Genomic DNA, 20,181 nt, shown 5'->3' with positions numbered 1-20,181 from the left:
ATCAAACAGCCTCTCTAGTTTGACAATGATGCACCTCAAACAGCTCCGCGAACAGTGTCAGAGCCTGCAGGTAGCAGGTTTCAGGCCTGTCCAAGGGCAGGCTGGCCCACTGCAGCAGCGCCAGCCCTGGGTCCGGCTCCGGCCCGCGACCCTGCCCATCCTTCTTTGCCAAAGCCTGCAGGCGGGGCCCCGGGGCTCGTAACACACTCTGACACAGCTGCCTGCGCAGGCCCGGCACTGAGCACAGAGCAACCAGCAGCTCCAAAACCTGCATCAGCACAACAAACAGGGTTAGAGTCTGAGCATATCTTCAGAGCCACAAATGAGCAAAGTGAATGGTACAGGCAAAGAGGAAAACTTCCTGGAGAAATATTATGTTTTAATACATGGAAAGGGAACTTTCGTATAGGTTCAAAATGATTGAGGACAAAGCCATCCAAATGGTTTCTCTTGAGCAATGCTGCATTAACTCGTACAAAGATAATGCTAATCCCACACAAACTCATACAGTTAATTCCAATGCACTAATCCATACTTCTCTGCATTAATGCTCTGAAAATCCTCCCCAGTTTACCTTGGCGGCCGAGTCTGGGTCCTTTCCATGCAGCAGGCCAAGTACTTGAGACAGACAGAGCGAGAAGTGCTCGTACCTGCAGACAAAAAGCACACCTGTGACATCGGCAAATAAGCTTTGTGGCTCAGTTCATTATCTTCACCATCCGAGTGGAGCAAACCACCAATTCTAAGGCACATTAATCATCTTCCAGGGCATCACAGTCTGCAAGAACCACTGATATTTACATTATCTGTACAGCCAAACCCTATCATGACACAGCACTGGCCAGTCAGCATAGTCCATGCTGTATAGCAACCACAAATGCCATTATTATGATTTGATAACGTGTGTTCGGGTCATGAGGTGTGTCATGCATGCAGGTCTCACCTGGTGAGGTAATCTGCAATCTTGGGGTTCTTCAGCAGATCCACTAGAAGATCTACAGCATACTTGCAGGTCAAAGTTCCATCACCATTGACAATGATGTTGAATATGAGCTGGAAGGTCTGGTATATGTTCTTTGCATGGAACAGCTGAAGAAACATATGTCCAATTAAGCCCCCCACAGCAAACAGAATGCTATTCAGCCCCACTAGACACTGCTCACCATTCAACCCAAAACAGTTCAAAGCACTTTTCAGCCATGTACTGCTCACTATTTAACCCCATGCTACATACTGCCCACTGCATTTCCATGCTCAGTATGCATTTTCCATAAATCGCTCAATGGTATACACCCAGTGATTACTTTATCAGCCAATATCATGTGGCAGCAACTCAATGCATAAAAGCATGCAGACATGGTCCTGTTCAGTTGTTGTTCAGATCAAAAATCAGAATAGGAAATTAACGTGACGTAAATGACCATGGAATGATAGTTGGTGCCAGTTTGAGTATCTCAGAAACTGCTGAATCTCCTGGGGTTTTCACATACAACAGTCTCTAGAATTTAAAGAGTCAGGGGTAATAATATAGGAATCATAAAACAACACATTCATTTACACAGAAAGAAACCCCAAGAGGAGTACTCAACCAATTACAAAACATGTTACGAAAACAACTAAAACAACATTCACAATAATTGGTGTAAAACTTGCCACTATAAAGCCTCGATACCATAGGGCAGGGAACATCAAATCATGGTCCTGCTTGCTTTCCACCCTCCTCCAGGTGTTAAGACTGGCCCATCAGTAGCACTAATTGTTCAGCTAATTACCAGTGAGAAAAGAAAACCAGGGCCGAATTTGGATTTGGTTGGTGGAGCAACTCCAAAGACTGGTGACATGTCATTCCTTTCCCCATTCTAATATCCCCAGTGACAGTACGGCTGTGATGCATTGCGGAGGGCATGACTTACCTTCTCCCCAACCTCTTCGTTCAGGGTGAGGCTGGCCAATATGGATAGTGCAAACACCACCACAGTCAGGCTACTGTGTGCCAGGAAGTTTATGAGTGTCCTGTAGAAAGCTTTAACATGGCTCTGCAAGAGTAGGCAGAACCCCAGACATTATCATAATTAATCAGGAAGTTTATGAGTGTCCTGTAGAAATGTAAAGAATTTTAACCTGAGCATCTATTCTATACAAATCTGCAAATGCTACTGTGAATAAGGAATACATTGATGTTCCCAAATTCTGCAAACCAGGAGCAGGCAACCCTGGTTGTGGAGTGATTAAGATGTTTGGCAGTTTGGCAACCTAGTGCTTTGTTGGGCTTTCTATGAATTTTAAACTTCACAAGCCTGTTCATTTCTATGTAAAAGTAACAGGTTACAGCTCTGAAAACATGGGGCTTACAGCATTTTATGAGAAATATATAGTGAGCTTATTAACACATATTATATATTTTAATTCAAACAATGTAAGTAACTTCACATAACTGAATACAACGCATAGTTTCTGATTTAAACCTGGGACACCAGAGGAGTTAAATACCTGAGGTGCATTCAAGACAGAGAACGTTCACAGCGAACTATGTTTGCAGCAAACAGTTACTGTTGAATGATTTTAACATTCCATTTAGCTTGCCTATCAATGCATTCTGAATATAAATGGATGCAACTTGGATTTAACGATGCCAGCTAGCGGATTCCTTGATTAACTGTGATTTTTTTTTTTTTTTTAAGGTAAGAGCAAATATTACATTGACTAAAGTGTATTATAACAGCCATAAGATTGTCAACTTTGTTCTCTCCGCGTCTTCCTGGTCGGCAGCCATTTATGTTTATGGTACACTACCTTTTCAAATGTTTGCGGCAAACAGAAAAAAGTTTTAATATGTTCGCAAATGTTAGCTAACGTTTGTAATCTTGAAAGCACCTCTGGCCAATTAGAGGCATTAATCGATCAATTAGATGACAGGTAGAAAAGAAAACCTGCAGTACTACTGGCACAGAGGGCCAGATTTGAGTATCTCTAGCCTAGTCTCCAGTGCATCTCTTACCAATGATTTGACGTGTGTCTGCACAAATGGATTGCTCCGACACAGGTTTGCCAGTACACCCAGGCAGGGCATTGTGAGGTCTTCATTAGGAGATTGGCTGAAGGACCAATGGGACAGAGAAAAGGCCTACATTAGATAAATGACGGAAGGAAGAGAGAGGACGCAGGTGGAAGACGGAAGGGGGTGTGTCCCATTGGACAGAAAGCGCATACTCCTTCACTCTACTGCCACCCTCCTCCACTCCGTGCCCCAGAATCCAAGCTTTGTGGACTCCCTCCCTGTCCCATTTTCAAAGGAGAATAACAAAATGGCTACAACACACCCCGGGTGAATTCCACCCATTTCTGGGTGACTTTTGAATTTCTTCCACATGACATATTACCAATACATTTGCTACAGATGTTAGTGGGAAATACTTGTTTTTCAATATGAACACTGAACATTGGAAAACGATAACTGACATATGAAGCACTATATAGGCTAGGCTACGTTTCAGTAATCTACAGAAATGTTTCTGAATTAGCGTATGGGAGATGCAACTAACAATAGCCAAGAACATAAACTGTAACAGTACAAGGTGTTCAGATTAGACACCAGGATTCTGGGATTACAGTAAATAGTTATGTTTGTTTTTACTTTGATCCAATGTTGCTGGTCATGCTTGTGTTTTTACAGGTTACTGTATCCTACTATGCAACTTATGCTTGAAGCTTACAAGCAATTTTGTAGCTTTAAATGGGCTGACCACGTGCACAATCTCTAATTGGCTATGGGAACATGTGTGGGCTCTGCAATAAATAACGATTATGATCAGGCCATTTCTTCAGCACAGGACGTCGACTTTGATGACGAAGCCGAAAACCGTGTCCCAATTTTCTTCATTCCCCCTCGTTCACTCCTTTGCTCCACATCCTTTCCGAGTGGGGAGTGGAGTTAAGGAGGGGAGTGAAAGATAATGGGACGCAGCCCTGGGGTCAAGGTCTGCCATCTTTAAGGACAGTCCAACCCCTTAAACGTTCATTCTAGGAGCCAAACGTAAAAGTTTTTTTTTCCATAAAGTATGACATATGGATTGTTCTTAATCGTGGCAATTTCCTTGACGATGTTCTGGCCACGTTGGAGGACAAGTGGCCAGAGCAACCCATTCATTTTTGTAGTCAAACACAGGGGTTAAACTAGGCCTAGATGAGATGGAAATGATTATGATGGTGCCCAGTCAATATCAGTTTTCATATGAAGAAGAAAGATCTAAGTGGGGGGGGGGGGGGGGGACTTCACTGCTGCAGCAAACCTCTGTGCGCCTTCTGTAGGACTGGGGACCAGCTGCACTCAAATGTAGCCTAGTTAGTTAAACTTCAAATCCTACTAATACTCTTGATTTATGCATTACAAACATAAAAGCAGTGGCACCACTGAAACAATGTAACTACCTAACAGTCCTAAAGCCTACAGCTACATTCAGCAGGTGCAATCACAGTCACTCACCAACGGTAAAACATATTTCCTGCACACAGCGTAATTTTTTGGTAACATTGTGGCATTTGGCAGCTTGGTAATCAAGTACAGGTTTCATTTATGCATATGATATTTCAGTAGCGATCTAGTTAACCAACTAGCCACTAGACAGTAATCGTGAGGAGATAACATTTCCCTTGTTGTTCATTGCTATCCACTTGTCTTAGTAATGAAACATGTCCAAGAGTTAAGATATAACCAGTTAGTAAGTAATCACGGTGCCACAGCATTAATTAGCTCATAGCTCGTTAGTTTGGATTTTCCACTGGTCCTTCGGATTCTTCAGCTCACTGGCACATGCCAGCTTTAATGTGACAGAATGCATTAAAAGTAAACTTAAGAGTAACAAAGTGATCCAAACAAACTTGTGTATATTCAATTTTTTGCCTACTTATAATCCACCTGGCTCTTCTTTCGGTTGACAACCTTCTATTTTATTCTCCCTGGTGGGCAACAATTTTTGGCAAAGAAATTAACCATAATGTATCTTTGTTATCGATGTATTACTATGCTTTGTTGTCGACCCGAGATTTAAAAAACGGTATTTTTGGCAGAAAAATACATTGAGTTCTATGGGCCGCTTGTCCTCCAACATAGCAGATGAGTCAAACAAAAAACATCCAGCGAGCAGCAATTCTCCAGGCAGAAACGTTGTTAATGAGAGAGGTCAGAGGAGAAGGGCCAGACTGGTTGAAGCAGACAGTAACGTAAAAAAACACACTTTACAACAGTAGCATGCAGAAGAGCATCTCTGCGTCCCAGAATCTAGTATAAACTATGTATACAACACATCAAACCTCTAATTGGATTGGCTAGAGCAGCAGAAGTAGACTCATAAGTCTAAAGAATATACTTCTAATTAAAGTGCTGATTTTGATTTTACTACATTCCGCTAAGCATAGTTAAAGGTAATGCTTGCTATTTAAATTCTTAAACTCTTTTGCCGTTTCTATTCATGAACACCAGCCTACAGGTTTTTTGGGTTGTAACCTAGTGCAATCCACTCGTGTCCAGTGGTCACACACTATGACATTTCAGCAAATATAGTGTGCCATCCGGGTAGTGTCAGCACACGATTTTATACAGCTAGGGTTTCAGACATACTAATACTATTTTCACAGCCTAAGTAGTAAGATAGTATGCATTTTGGTTGGTGCTGGTTGGTTGGTTGGTGCTGGTTGGTGCCTTGCATGGCAGCCAATCGCCGTCGGTGTGTGAGTCAATTGTACAGCGCTTTGGATAAAGGCGCTATATAAATGCCAGCCATTTACCATTTTACCATTTACCATTTTTGGATGCAGCCTGGGTGTGGGAGTCGGGTTTCAAAGAGAGGTGGAGCTGCAGGGAGGAGGCAGGTCTTCGAGGAAAAGTGAAGTGAGACAGGAGATGAGCAATGCTTACACATGGTGTATGAGGAAGGCTATGAGCTCATCCATGTAAGGGGTACAGTGGGGAATCCTCATGTTGTAGGTGAGCTTCTGTAAGACTGGTAGGCACTGAGATGAGAGAGAGAGAGAGAGAGAAGAGAGAAGAGAGAAGAGAGAGAGAGAGAGAGAGAGAGAGAGAGAGAGAGAGAGAGAGAGAGAGAGAGAATAAGGGATAGGGGTACAACAATAGCTGAGTTCCCATACCTTTTCTGAAGTAAGACTTTTCAAGCATTTTTAAGAACCATTATCAGGAATCATCCAGCACCTCATGGCTATTAAATGGTTGAAATTGCCACTTTTTGATCACACCACTAATGAAAGCAACAAAATCCAAGCATTTTCAACTAATGCATTCACATTTCAAGTGTGTGCGTGTGTGCATGTGTGTACGTGCGATTGTGCATGTGTTACCTGCAATACAACAGGCTCCCTGGGGGTGGCACTGTTGCAGTGGATAACAGAGGCCAAAGTGCCTGTGAGGTTATAGCTGCTGAGGAGGGCCTCTCTGCTTTCATCGTCAGAAGCTGCTTCAAATAGGAAATAAAAATACAAAATAAAAAAACAATAATGGCAAATCATGAGCAGAAAATAAGAGGCTAATCAAGAATGCCATCAAGTCACTGATGAAGCCGGGCAAGACTATTGCCGCATTTACATGCGGAACATTTCTTCATTCCGAATAATTTGTTCCAAATGAACAGTTTACAGTGCTATGCTAGCGGATTTCATCATAGTCTGCAACAACAACTTCATATAAGCAAATTATGCATTAAATTGTTCTACAAACACAAAATGACAAGGCTCCAAATCCCAAATTATCGCTATGCAGCTTTTCAGGTTGCCATCAATAGGCCACTGATAACATGAATGTATCCCATTTATAATCAAGTTTATAATCATAGTAAGAATCATGCCAGTTAAGTCAAATTTTTATTTCCAAATGTGGTCTGCTGAATATAATTATCTTGCAACTGAACGACAGAAGGCGAACCCAAGCGCAGGTTTACATTTTACTTTTTTTTGTTTCTTTTTTACATTTGAGTCATTTGGCAGACGCTTTTAATCCAAAGCGATTTGCAAGTGCATAGGTTCTTCCACAAGTTAAAGAATGACATCCATAACTAGTAAAATACACATGAAAAATACAGTCATCGTAAGTGCAATTATAATTATTTATATATATATATATATATATATATATATATATATATATATATATAATATAATATAATATATTACCACAGTCTCCAATACGTTCATACGTAAAATCGTAACATTTTTAATTGGCTGGGTCGGAACCAATTTTAAATTTCGACTTTTAACCCTTTAGCAATCTTTTCCAGCGTTTTATTTTTTTTGGTGGATATTTCTGTGGATCCCGCTTTCATTAATTTTATGAAACACCTGTTTGAATTACTTTCAAACCTGTCAAACAGCGAAGCGTTTCACAATTTTTACTTCTTTCAATGTTGATTGCAAAATATTATCCTATGAACGAGCATGCGCAGAAAGAATAGCCTATGCAATTTATCCAAAGAAAGTAGTCGGTTTAAGTGTTTACATGGCATATACTGTATTCTCCTGTTAATTGGATTGTGAAAAGGTTTCGACTACCCCTTTTAAACCGAATAATATTTCAATCGGAATAGGATAATTTGTTCAGATTGAGTGGTTACGAGGCATTTTTATTTCGATCGGCCTGTTAATCCGACTAAACACGGAATACAAAGCACCACGTAAACGAGGCTAGTGATTTAAACTCTTGATCCTCACATACACTGACACAGTTGCCTGACAAAACGGCAGCTGGATGAAAACTAGAGCCTGATTGGCCAATATATCAGGAGGATTATAACGACAGCCTCGATTGACTCATGTAATACGTACAGTGCCCTCCATAATGTTTACGACAAAGACTCATTGTTTATTTATTTGCCTCTGTACTCCACAATTTGAGATTTGTAATATATATATTTTTATGTATGTGGTGCACATTGTCAGATTTTAATACAGGGCATTTTTATACATTTTGGCTTAACCACAAAGAAATTGTGTTTCATATGTAATGTTTATACATAGTCCCCCCATTTCAGGGCACCATAATGTTTGGGACACAGCAATGGTACGTAAATGAAAGTAGTCATGTTTAGTATCCTAGTAGTCATGTTTGTTGCATATCCTTTGCATGTCATGACTTGCTGATGTCAACATCATCAGAGTATGAATATCTTATTTTCAGATTGTCCTACAAATGATACTAAAACTCTTTGCATTTCAATGGTTCTCTACAGGAATTTGGGGGTGGGACTAGATTCAGCTGTAAATTATACTGATACAGAATGGAACACATTGGCTAAATGGCTATAAGTCATCAAGGGTCCAAGGTATCAAATGAGCCTCAAACCACCATGCTGCTGGCAGATATGCAGTAGATACTAAAATAATTGAAGACTTAAAGCCATTTAGCCAACAAATGTGTTCTATACTGTATCAGAATAATTTACCGCTGAATCTAGTCCCAGAATCTAGTATAAACTACACGGTGAAACCATAATGCCCTTGATTAAAATCTGACGATGTGCGCTTATTTTTTATTATTACAAATCTCAAATTGTGGAGTACAGAGGCATATAATGAATGATGGATCTTTATCACAAACATTATGGATGGCATTGTATTTAATATATACACAAGAAACTTCGATTCTAAAGACAGACAGATTAATAAAGCGAAAACAGTCTGGATGCAAGAGACAGGAAGGGCAGAAAGACAGAGCAGACATACAAACAGAGACTGCGTGGAGGACAGGCTAATACCAAGCTGGGCCAGCAGGGAGATGATGGTTCCTGTGAGGGCAGGGCTAGTGTTGGGGTCCCCCGCCAGCTCGACCAACCCACTTAGGCACTCACTGGGCAGCACCTGGCCGGACACCAGCAACCTGCCACACTTCACACCAGCCAAGTCCTACACAGCCAACGCAGACCACAAGACAGAACCAGTCTGAGAGCCGTCTCAATTCAACCTACGGCACTGCCATAAGGAAGGAACATTTGGGCTATCAAACCTCAATTCAACAGACATTACAAAACTCATAAATCAATAACTATAAGACAAATTACAAACAAATAACATACAAACAAAAATGCTTTGATTATGACCAGAAATCAAATGCCTAATTTAATAAACCCGAAAATGAAGCGCCGGACCTCTAGTGTAGGTTTTCAAAGCAGTTGCAGAGACAGAGCCATTTGTGCTACGTATAATACCATACAGCAGCAAAGGGAAATATAGCCACTCTTAATAATCCCAGCCACACTTTTGTGAGATAATGACCTGCCAAGTGCATTACATTTAGTAATAAGTGTTGGCAGTGGTTAATTTCTGACCTTGAAGTTTCCATTTTCCATTATCAAAACAAAGTTAGCTGAGTTGATGAATTATGATCAATATCTTGATAGATGAATAAAACAGGAATCTGGTTGACAGTGGAATAGAAACCTGGCAAACAAGCACTTCACACCATAATAATGAATACACCACCATTCAGACATGTAGCTAATAGACGAGTAACCTGTTAATGCGAAAATAAAACGGTCAGGCGATCTCGAAGAAGTGAGACAAGTAAATCTCCCACTCACATCAATCTGTCTCTTGAGTTGTGATGCATTGGCCGCAGATCTGTTGTTTCTGTATTGACGGATGACTAGCAACATTGATTTCAAACACGTAGTTGCGTCCATCCTACAAAATGTAAGAGTTGAACATTAGCTACCAGCCATGTAGTCGGTCGTATAAGAACACACACATTGTTAACAAGCTAACTAATGCTATTCAGTTCCTGTTGCAATTCTATTATATGATCTACTAGCTGCCTCATATATGTGGCCTTATTCTGACAAGGAGCTGTTACTACTAGCTAGCTATAACGGAGCTAACTGCAATCTTAACAAAGCACAGTTTAACGACGCTAATGAATCAACTCACCTCTGTATAACAGGAATACAACAATAACGTTGCCGGTCTGATGTTGTCACAATCTAGCGTTTCTATTGTTAAATGCACGTAAAACCTCCACTGTTATTGTTGACCTACGGCATTGCACTGCTTCCGAATAACTTAACTTCCTCCCGCTTTCCACTTTGAACAACCGGAAGAGTCCATTATCGTTATGGGAAAGTCAAAGGCAAAGAGGTGGCATATAAACAAAATAAACACTACTTTGTACTTACTTTTGTTTGTTAAATTCCGGAATACGTTTTACTGTACAATAATAAAAGTAGACATCCTTTGAACAAGTCCAAAATTAGAATATATATTTAGCATGTCTAATGCATGTATCCTTTTTGATTCGTCACTTAGCATGAGCCTAGACGGAGACGTATTTCCGGGTTATGACAGAAATCCTCCCCGCGTCCCAAATCCAAATCCTAGCCGCGTTCATTTGGTGGGAGGTGTGGGATATGTTTAAAAACGGCTTTAATTTCTACAGGTTGAAAGCAAAATGTATAAAATACCCTTTAATAAAAGGTGAGAATATCACATTTAACCACATGTGGATTCTTTCAAATCTAAAATAGTGGAGTACAGAGCCAAATCAAGAAAATATAATTGGAGGGCATTGTCAAATTTGAACCCTTTGTGAACGTGTAATGCATGTAAATGTCTCATTTGGTTCTGTTACATTTGATTGACAGCTTAATAAAAATATCAAAGTTCTGTCCAAAGTGACAAAACATCATTGTAGTACTTAGCTAGTCTGGAGACATTGTATTTTAATGAACCCTTTGTGAAGGTATACTGCATATGCTGTACATGCATGGAAGTACAATTAAATAAAAGCTGATTGTCTGTACTTTTGTATCATATTCATATTTAAAGCTCAAATCCAAACGCCTTAAGTATATACAACAATATTTCCCCATACCTTTGAAGGGCACTGTATGAAATAATGATAAACATATCAGTACCACATGTTTTATTTTTCATGTGACATATTTCTTACACCTTATTCTAGAAGATATATGAGGCTAGTGTCAATCCAAATTTACATGCTCCCTTCACTTCTTTTCAGTAAAACATTTTGTTCATGTAAGTATTGTAGCCATAAATGGGGGATGCTAATAATGTGTGGTTAAAGACAAACTAAAACAGAAGTTAGAGTTAGTAGTATTAGTAGTATTAGTAGTTAGTATGTATTTAATGGATTTGGCAACACCCAGGTCCCTTGGCCTCATTACATAACATTACATTATTGGCATTTGGCAGACGCTCTTATCCAGGGCGACGTACAACAAAGTGCATATCCATAACCAGGGATAAGTTCGCTGAAAGACCCTAGAGGGAAGTACAATTTGAACTGCTACCTGTACAACAAAGATAAGGACGAGGGCCAATTATTATAATTTTTTTATTTATTTATTTATTTATTTTTTTTTTTAAATTTTATTTATTTATTTATTTATTTATTTTTTTTTTAAAACAAGAAACAAACAAACAGAGCAAAAGTGACCAAAGTTAACTATCAAAACACTGCTTACCTAGCCAACTAAAAAATACCGATACACAAAGCAAGTCACAGAGACAACAATTAAGGATCACAGGGAGGTAGGGAGGGATGGGGAGAGGTGCTGCTTGAAGAGGTGTGTCTTCAGCTTGCGTTTGAAGGTGGGGAGAGATTCTACAGTTCTGACCTCAACGGGGAGTTCGTTCCACCACCGTGGAGCCAGAACAGACAGCAGTCGTGAGCGTGATGTGGAGGTTCGGAGAGGGGGAGGTGCCAAGCGGCCTGTGGAGGCTGAACGAAGAGGTCTGGCAGGGGTGTAGGGTCTGATGATTTTTTGTAGATAAGCTGGAGAAGACCCCTTAACTGCTTGGAAGGCTAGCACCAATGTTTTGAATTTGATGCGAGCCATGACAGGCAGCCAGTGGAGGGTAGTAAGCAGAGGGGTGACGTGCAAGTATTTGGGAAGGTTGAAGACCAGACGAGCTGCTGCATTCTGGATAAGTTGGAGGGGTCTGATGGCGGATGCTGGGAGGCCAGCCAAGAGGGAATTGCAGTAGTCCAGGCGGGACAGAACCATCGCTTGGACCTTGGAGCTGGGTCGAGTAGGGGGTGAGAAAGGGGCGGATTCTCCGTATGTTGTATAGGAAGAACCTGCAAGACCGGGTCACCGCCGCAATGTTCTCGGAAAGGGACAGTCTGCTGTCCATCACCACGCCGAGGTTCCTTGCACTGGGTGACGGCGTGAGTGTGGTATCCCCGAGGGAAATGGAGAGATCCAGATGGGGAGAGGTATTAGCAGGGATGAATATCATTTCAGTCTTGCCTGGGTTGAGCTTTAGATGGTGGTTGTCCATCCAGCTCTGGATGTCCCTCAGGCAAGCAGAGATACGGGCTGAAACCTGCGTATCAGACGGCGGGAACGAGACGAAGAGTTGGGTATCGTCTGCGTAGCAGTGATAGGATAGCCCATGTGCAGTGATCACAGGGCCAAGGGAGCGAGTGTAAAGAGAAAAAATAAGCGGGCCTAGGACTGAGCCCTGGGGAGCTCCTGTGGCAAGGGGCCGAGGTGTCGATACCGTACCAGCCCAGGCAACCTGGAAGGAGCGACCAAAGAGGTAGGACTCAATCCAGTCCAGGTGTCCACAGATGCCCGTTGCTGACAGGGCGGACAGGAGGATGGAGTTATCCACAGTGTCGAAGGCAGCAGAGAGATCTAGAAGAATGAGGACAGAGGAGAGGGAGGCTGCACGTGCGGCATGGAGCGACTCACTGACGGAGAGGAGCGCGGTCTCTGTCGAGTGGCCCGATCTGAAGCCAGACTGATGGGGGTCTAGCAGGTTGTTGTTCGAAAAGAAAGAAGAAAGTTAGTAGAAGCAGCTCGTTCTATGGTTTTAGAAAGAAAAGGAAGAAGAGATACCGGGCGGTAGTTTAGGATGATCCAGGGTAGGCTTTTTTAGCAATGGAGTGATGTGGGCCCTCTTGAAGGATGCTGGAAAACAGCCGGAAGACAGGGAGGAGTTGACAAGGGAGGTGACAAATGGGAGAATGTCTGGTGTGATAGTCTGGAGAAGAGAAGAGGGGATAGGGTCAAGGGCACAGGTTGTAGGGCAGTGGGAGAGCAGGAGTTGAGAAACAGAGTCTGTAAGGGGGGAGAAAGTGGAAAAGGAAGGGATGGGCCAAGAGGGGGGGGGAAGGGCACAGTAAGGGGGGCGGTGGTTGTAAAGGATCTGCGGATGACTTCTCATCGAAAAAGTCAGCAAAGTCATCAGCAGCGAAGGAGGACTGAGGTGGAGGAGGCGGTGCGTTGAGGAGAACAGTTTCGGGGGGTTAGAAGCGGAGTTCTGAATTTTGATAGTTTTCTGTGATTTTGTCATTGGTCATCAAAAAATGCACTGCTTTCCTATTGCCCATTTTGAAGGTATGGGTGTGCTTAATCAGTGCTCCGCCTTTACATTATTACCAAACCACAAAACCTCTTCACACAGGTACAGACATAATTAAGTGAACTGCAAAACCTGTTTCAAGCTATCTGCTCTCAACAATCCAACTGTTAATACCTACATTTTGTTCATACTTTTCTTTGGTTCTTATAAGTTATATTAGTAGTCTTGTATAGTTTCACAGTTGGTTTGCAAGCTGCATGTTTCTGCATGTTACTATCTCACTTGATGGCCATTGGTTTAGTGATTAGCCAGATAGCTAGCCCGGAGATAGCTGATTGCTTGTTACATTACATTACATTATTTGGCAGATGGCAGACGCTCTTATCCAGAGCAATGTACAGTTGATTAGACTAAACAGGTGACAATCCTCCCCTAGAGCAATGCAGAGTTAAGGGCCTTGTTGAAGGGCCCAACAGCTGTGCGGATCTTATTGTGGCTACACCGGGATTAGAACCACGGACCTTGTGGGTCCCAGTCATCCCCAATCCCATGCATGCTGCCTACACTGCCAAGACCGGCTGATCTACACCGAGCAAAGCGTTACTGCCGCAGTGTCGGGGGCAGAAAACATTTGTACTTAGACGCACCAACCTCCAGTAGTGTCTGCTCCTGCCCATCCCAAGCACTCATTTGGACAAACTGTGAGAAGCTTTTGTCCAGAATTATTCTGTTCCGCATGATGCCTGCTTGGGCGGCACGGTTGGTGCAGTGTGTAGCACTGCCGCCTCACAGCAAGGAGGTCCTGGGTGTCTGTGTGGGTTTCCTCCGGGTACTCCGGTTTCCTCCCACAGTCCAAAGACATGCATGTTAGGCTGATTGGAGAGTCTAAATTGCCCGTAGGTATGAGTGTGTGAGTGAATGGTGTGTGTGCCCTGCGATGGACTGGCGACCTGTCCAGGGTGTATTCCTGCCTTTCGCCCAATGTATGCTGGGATAGGCTCCAGCCCCCCTGCGACCCTGTTCAGGATAAGCAATTTAGGATAATGAATGAATGAATGAATAATTGTAGCACCTGTTTCCCTTTGGTCAGCAGACAGATAAGTGCTGTGCCTAGATCACCTGGGGAAACTGCAGTTTGTCGAGCAAACATCTTTTAGAGTTTTGTTTTTAAGTTGTGTGATGTGGAGTTGAGGAATCAGGTAGTAGTGCAAGGCATTCTGAAGATCAGACTATTTCAGAATGAGAGCGTCTGTAAACATGGAATTCAGTTTCTCCACCAAACTACTAGATATACAGTAGATACTTCAAGGGTTGTTTCTCCTGAATAATTATCCCATTGAGTTCCATACTGTTTTGGCGTAATTTACAGCTGAATCTAGTCCCACCCCCCAGTTCCCATAAAAATCCATTCAAATTCAAAGAGATTTTTGTATCACTTGTACGACAACATTAACATATGATATCCAGATCCTGGTGATGTTGATAGGTCACAGGCTTCAAGAAGTCATGGCATGCTAACAATATCCAACCAAATACAAATTACTATTTGATTTGACTATCAGGGTGGGGTTTGAGCGGAGGACCAAGTGTGACTGAATAAAACCCCTCCTAGATCCCAGGGGTGGAGTACAGGGATAAGTGGGACAAAAAAATGAGAATAACTCCTGTAACAGGGGGGAGAAACAAAAACAAACCCGAAGGCGATTCTTAATAGATCCTTAATAGAAAAGGAGCCCAAAATGGCTGAAGAAAATAAAACGACCCTTAGAAAACAGGGCGAGTGTACCGACCAGTAACTGTGCTGAATAACGAGCACAGAGAGTGCCCAATCAGGGGCAACAACCTAGCCAAAAACAGCGTAGGCTAAACAAAAACCATGAGGCGCAGCTCAGGAATAAACACAAACCAAAATACATTTACAGGGGACAACGTCCCTCTACCGCCGGCTCACACGAGCCCAAAAATAAAAAATGAAAATAAACCCTTAGGGAAGGCGTCAGTAAAACCACATCAAACGCCTTCCTACCTTTTAGAATAACTGTTTGTAAGTTTGGTTAAGTGAACACACACCTGCACAGTACCTGACTCAAACCTTGAGTCTACCATGTGCATTTACCGGCTTGGTGTTAGAGCGAACAGTAACACAAAAGCACTGAGGCTCATACAAAATGGCCTTAAATACTCTGCTGGGAGGTCATTCCCCTAATGCAAATGTGGAACAGGTGATAACAATGATCCTAGGCCCACTAGCGGTCACCATGGGAATAACCTCCCACCATGACATTGACATTATGTTAATTTGTCTCAAACATTGGAATGCGGGGCTATGTATAAAAAGTGCTGTAGATACGACATGGTGAAACCAATATGTACAAAAATACCCTTTAATAAAAGCTGAGAATCTGCACTTTGACCACATATGAATTCTTTGATTACAAACAGAGGAAATAAAACATTAATAGAAAAAAGCAGAAAGAGGCAAGGTGTGTCCAAACTTGACTGGTAGTGTATCTGTCCATTCACTTTCATAGCACAGCAAAAGAGTCTCAAAGTAACACATTTAATATATAAAAGCATATAGGATATATAAATGAACATAATGGACAATAACAGATATAGCAAAATCGATTATGCCAAAACAGCAGCCTTGCGCCAGCATTCAGCAGAGGTAATAGCAAAATAATTATGATTGCACAAAAAAAGGAAACTGCAACTTGTTATATTATTTATATTTGCATAATCTGCTTTATGTGCTAAAAGTGTCATTGTGAGACCTGTTTTGCCTTAACATACAGTACAGCACTTAATAATGTCTCTCTAATGTCACCTCTTGATGGTGGCTGGTAAGCTGCATCAGAGGACGCAATTTGAAATGCTTCCATTAAGCCCTTGTCTTCTACCAAAGCAACTGGCCTGCAGTCCACAGCAATTCAGTTTGCAATCGTGTTTGTCAGTCTGTCCGTGGTAGATTCATACATTCGCTGCCTGCTCTCTGGTGGTTTGGCGAGCACTCTGATGAAAGAATGAAGAAAATGCCTTTGTGCAAAGAATGCACATCACTGTGTTCTTATCAACAGTGCCATCAGGGCATTTTTTTAAAGTTCATTTAGGCTATTATTCAGAGGGCTGACCAGAGTTTCTACAGCGGCTTCCGACCATCACGCAGTGACCAAACTGTGTGACGTACACAGCCTGCGATTAATAGGGTTATTTTTTTTTTAATGTGTTTTTGTTTTGTTTTGTTTTTTCTTTTTATTAATTAATAAAATTAACGTGTTAAATTGACAGCCCTAAAAATTACATTTGCTAAATTAAAATAGAACATGCTGGACTTCGTTCTGCTGCTGCTCACATTTTTACATATTTTGTCATATTTTCTCTCTCTCTAGTGAAGATAGAGCAGATACTGGTGACAAGCCCTTGTATCCTGGTGCACTGGAGAAAGTGTATTGATTCTGATGTCCTATCTGTGACGACATAATTTAACTGGCAAAGCAATTACTCACTTACTGGAAATATTTAATATAATGTTTCCAGGGCGTGTCCCATCTTCTCATTACCTTTTCCACCAAGAATTAGGAAGTTCATCCAAATTTGAAGCCATTAGAGTGGACTGTCCCTCTCAATGTGACAGTTTTTGACGCCAATGCAAACCTAAAGAATGGCTTCTATTTTCTTGTATGCACAGATTAAGCAACTTCTGCAAGAACATGGTGTCAGTCTTAATGAAAAAACTAGAACCTCCGGGGTTCTCTCTGACATACAGTCTGGTGAAGAGGATCAAAAGTTATATGACAGTGGAGTTCTTGGAAAAGATGATTTGATGCTAATTTGGAATTGTGATGGTGCACCAGTGTTCAGAAGTTCTAAATGCAGCATTTGACCAATTCAGTGTCAAGTAATTGAACTGAAACCAGAAGTGAGGAAAAAGCATGTTTTGATGTCAGTGTTATGGTTTGGGCCAAGTAAACCATCCAGGTTAACATTACTAACACCATTTGTCAAAGAAGCCTCATTATTAGAGACTGAAGGTATTGACTGGCAAGAAACACAGGGAAACTGTCATGTTTCTAAAGTGTTTGTGCTGGTTTGTAGCTCTGAATCAGTGGCTCGTCCATTGCTTCATAACACAAAGCAGTTCAATGGTTTCTATGGATGTGACTTTTGTTATCACAAAGGTGGTAAATCCTATCCATACGATCGACCTGAACCCCCACTGCGAAATGAGAGAGATGATTTCAGTCATTCAATTCGGCTTCAGAGAATGAGCCAGTGTTTGGAATCAAAGGGCCATCTCCTTTTATGCTGCCACTGGTTCAGTCATTTGTTGAAGAACTTTATTTTAATAAGTGTCAAGGCTTTTGGGCATCCCCCATTGCAAGAAAATATCACAGATTTACACAAACTTGGCAATGGCAAGCCTATACACAGCTAAGTACTGGTCTTACAAACATTTTTTGGTTGTATGACAGTTCTGTATCACAGTCAAAAATATGACAAAAGAACAGTGCTGTAGACTTGAAAGATGGTACATTGTGTTTAACTAATGATGTAGTCATTATTAAATAAAAGTGTGCACATGAAAGCCCTGCATGTTGTGCATGTACCAAATGTTGCTGTGTTTTAGTTGAGGTGCTTGATAAATCTAGCAGACCTTTATGTAATGATTCACAAATAATTGTACAGAGTACTTTCATACATGAAGTTAGGAAGACTGGAAACGTCAGTGCCAGATATGATAACAATGAAATGTGTTGAAACAGTTGACAAATTGTACACCTCTGCCAAATCGATATGAACGGGACTAAAAGTGCAGTCATGAGTCATATCACAAGTCCAGTGTTGTAGCCAATGATTTATGTATTACTTAAAGAGACTTACTCCTTTTGTATTTGACTTGATGTTTTTTGATGACATTTTAAAAAATATATGTATGGTATTGGCTTATAATATGAGCCAGTATGAATCAAGTCTGTTACAATACTCTCACACCTTGGAAGAATTAAATAAAATCAGCCAAATGTTTATCTGTTTCTGTGTGGGTTAATAACACTGTGTACATAAAAGATCAGGTTCACTTCCACCCATGTACTATTTACTAAGCTATTCTACCCCAAAGCTGACTTGTTACTATAAACTTGAACAGGTAGGTTTATTAGATAGTATGTAAAATTTGAGTACTGCCTCAAAGAAGCCAATATGTGTGAAATAAGTATTTAATAGGCTACTCTATCTGAGTATATGCAAAACTACAAGCTAAATATACAAGAATAGGCCAAATATATATTAACTTTTCTGTATACTTGTCAGTATAAGTCAAGTATACTTAAATATACTTTTGTTTAGTATATCTCTGATAAGTACATAAAAAGTAAACTGAAACTTTTTGGTAAGGGTTAGTAGACATGTTTGAAGGATAAGGAGCGGAACAATCAAATGTGGTATACCTAGAGCTGATGATCGTTTCTGAGATGTTAGGACCTGGTAAAAACCCCAGCTTTATACACAACCTGATGGGTGGGTTTGGCAGATACTTATCTATCATGCAATACCATCAGGGAGGCATCTGATTGGCCCCAAATTTATTCTGCAGCAGGACAACAACCCCAAACATACAGCCAATGTCCTTAAGAACTATCTTCAGCGTAATGTTGGAATTCGGAATTATGGGATTCCTCCAAAATCACAATTGTATTCAATACATGGCACAATTTTAAAATCCATAAATTAATGGAATCAAACCGTTTTTAGGAAAAACTATTAGAATATTGATGAAGACCATCCCAGGTATACAGACTGTTGACAAAATGAATTTTTGCTGTCAGAATTTGGAATTATGGGATTGAAAAATCCTCCAAAATGGTAACCATATTAAATACATGGCACAATTAATAGTTTAAATGTTTTAAAGATTTATTTTCAGGAAAAACCACTTACATCTTGAATAGCACATGGCCATGTATATATGCCATTGATTGCATGATTTTTTTAGAATTATGGGATTGCAAATCCTTTGTATTTAATACATGGCACTTAAAATCTTTTTTTTTTTTAAGTATCAAACTGTTTTCAGGAAATACCACTTACACCTTGATGAGCACCAAGCCTTGCCATCTTTTTTAGTGTACAAATGTGGAATTATGAGATTATAAAAATCATCCAAAATAACAATTGTATTTGAAACAAGGAACTTTTAAAGATCTATATAAAATTAAAATCAAACTGTTTTCAGGAACAACCAAGCAGGTCTTGAAGGGCACCATGCTATCAGGAATGTAGAACAGCAGGACCCAGTCGTAGAAACCCAGAGAGTAGTGTTCAGTTCAGAATCTTTATTGTAAGATTGGCAGGTCAGACGGGGTTCAATAGCCAGCAGACGGGAATCGAAGGGAATAGGCAGTTCATTATAAAGTGTCCAGGCAAAGAGTCAAAACACCAGCAAACAGAGATAACAAGGATAATCCAAGGTGACGTCGTAGTCAGAGGCGAAGGGTCAATTATGAGCGGGCAGAGTAGACAAAAACAGTATCCAAAGACAGAAGTCAAACAGGTTGATAAACAGCGGTTCAAAACTAGACAGACGAGAAAAGCTAAAGGCAGAAGTAGAAAACAAAACCAACGGGTAACATAACATAACGGGTATCAATCAGAATATCACGCTGGAGAGTATAGTCAGGACACATAACAATATGGCAACGAACCCGACAAACATAGTGGTTTTTATACACTGGTAACAAGACGGAAATGGCAATCTGGTGAGGGAAACAATTAAGAAGTGAAACACAGGTAAAACAAATGAATGAAGTGAACTGACAGACAGACTAGAGGGTAACAAAACATGGAAACACTTAAGCA

The 20,181-nt window shown here is 40.9% G+C and overlaps 1 protein-coding gene across 3 annotated transcripts in view; it reads right to left on the bottom strand.

The window, feature by feature from the left end:
• Positions 1–10,063, bottom strand: part of cip2a (cellular inhibitor of PP2A) — a 37,580-nt gene extending 27,517 nt beyond the window's left edge. For 2 of the 3 annotated variants that reach the window (XM_061239988.1, XM_061239990.1), the window contains exons 1-10: positions 9,925–10,063; positions 9,579–9,681; positions 8,757–8,904; positions 6,352–6,467; positions 5,915–6,009; positions 2,999–3,095; positions 1,914–2,036; positions 944–1,089; positions 575–650; positions 35–268 (exon numbers count right to left, since the gene is read on the bottom strand). In XM_061239988.1, the coding sequence (XP_061095972.1) occupies positions 35–268; positions 575–650; positions 944–1,089; positions 1,914–2,036; positions 2,999–3,095; positions 5,915–6,009; positions 6,352–6,467; positions 8,757–8,904; positions 9,579–9,680 (1,137 nt within the window). In that variant the 5' untranslated portion in view covers position 9,681; positions 9,925–10,063. The remainder of the gene's footprint in view (positions 1–34; positions 269–574; positions 651–943; positions 1,090–1,913; positions 2,037–2,998; positions 3,096–5,914; positions 6,010–6,351; positions 6,468–8,756; positions 8,905–9,578; positions 9,682–9,924) is intronic. The other variant, XM_061239989.1, reaches the window with a different exon arrangement.
• Between the last annotated feature and the right edge of the window lie 10,118 nt (positions 10,064–20,181).

Source organism: Conger conger, chromosome 4 (assembly GCF_963514075.1).
Source record: "Conger conger chromosome 4, fConCon1.1, whole genome shotgun sequence".
In the NCBI taxonomy this organism is placed as follows: Eukaryota; Metazoa; Chordata; class Actinopteri; order Anguilliformes; family Congridae; genus Conger; species Conger conger.
The sequence above is the reverse complement of the archived record's forward strand: the minus strand, read 5'-3'. Positions and strand labels throughout refer to the sequence as shown.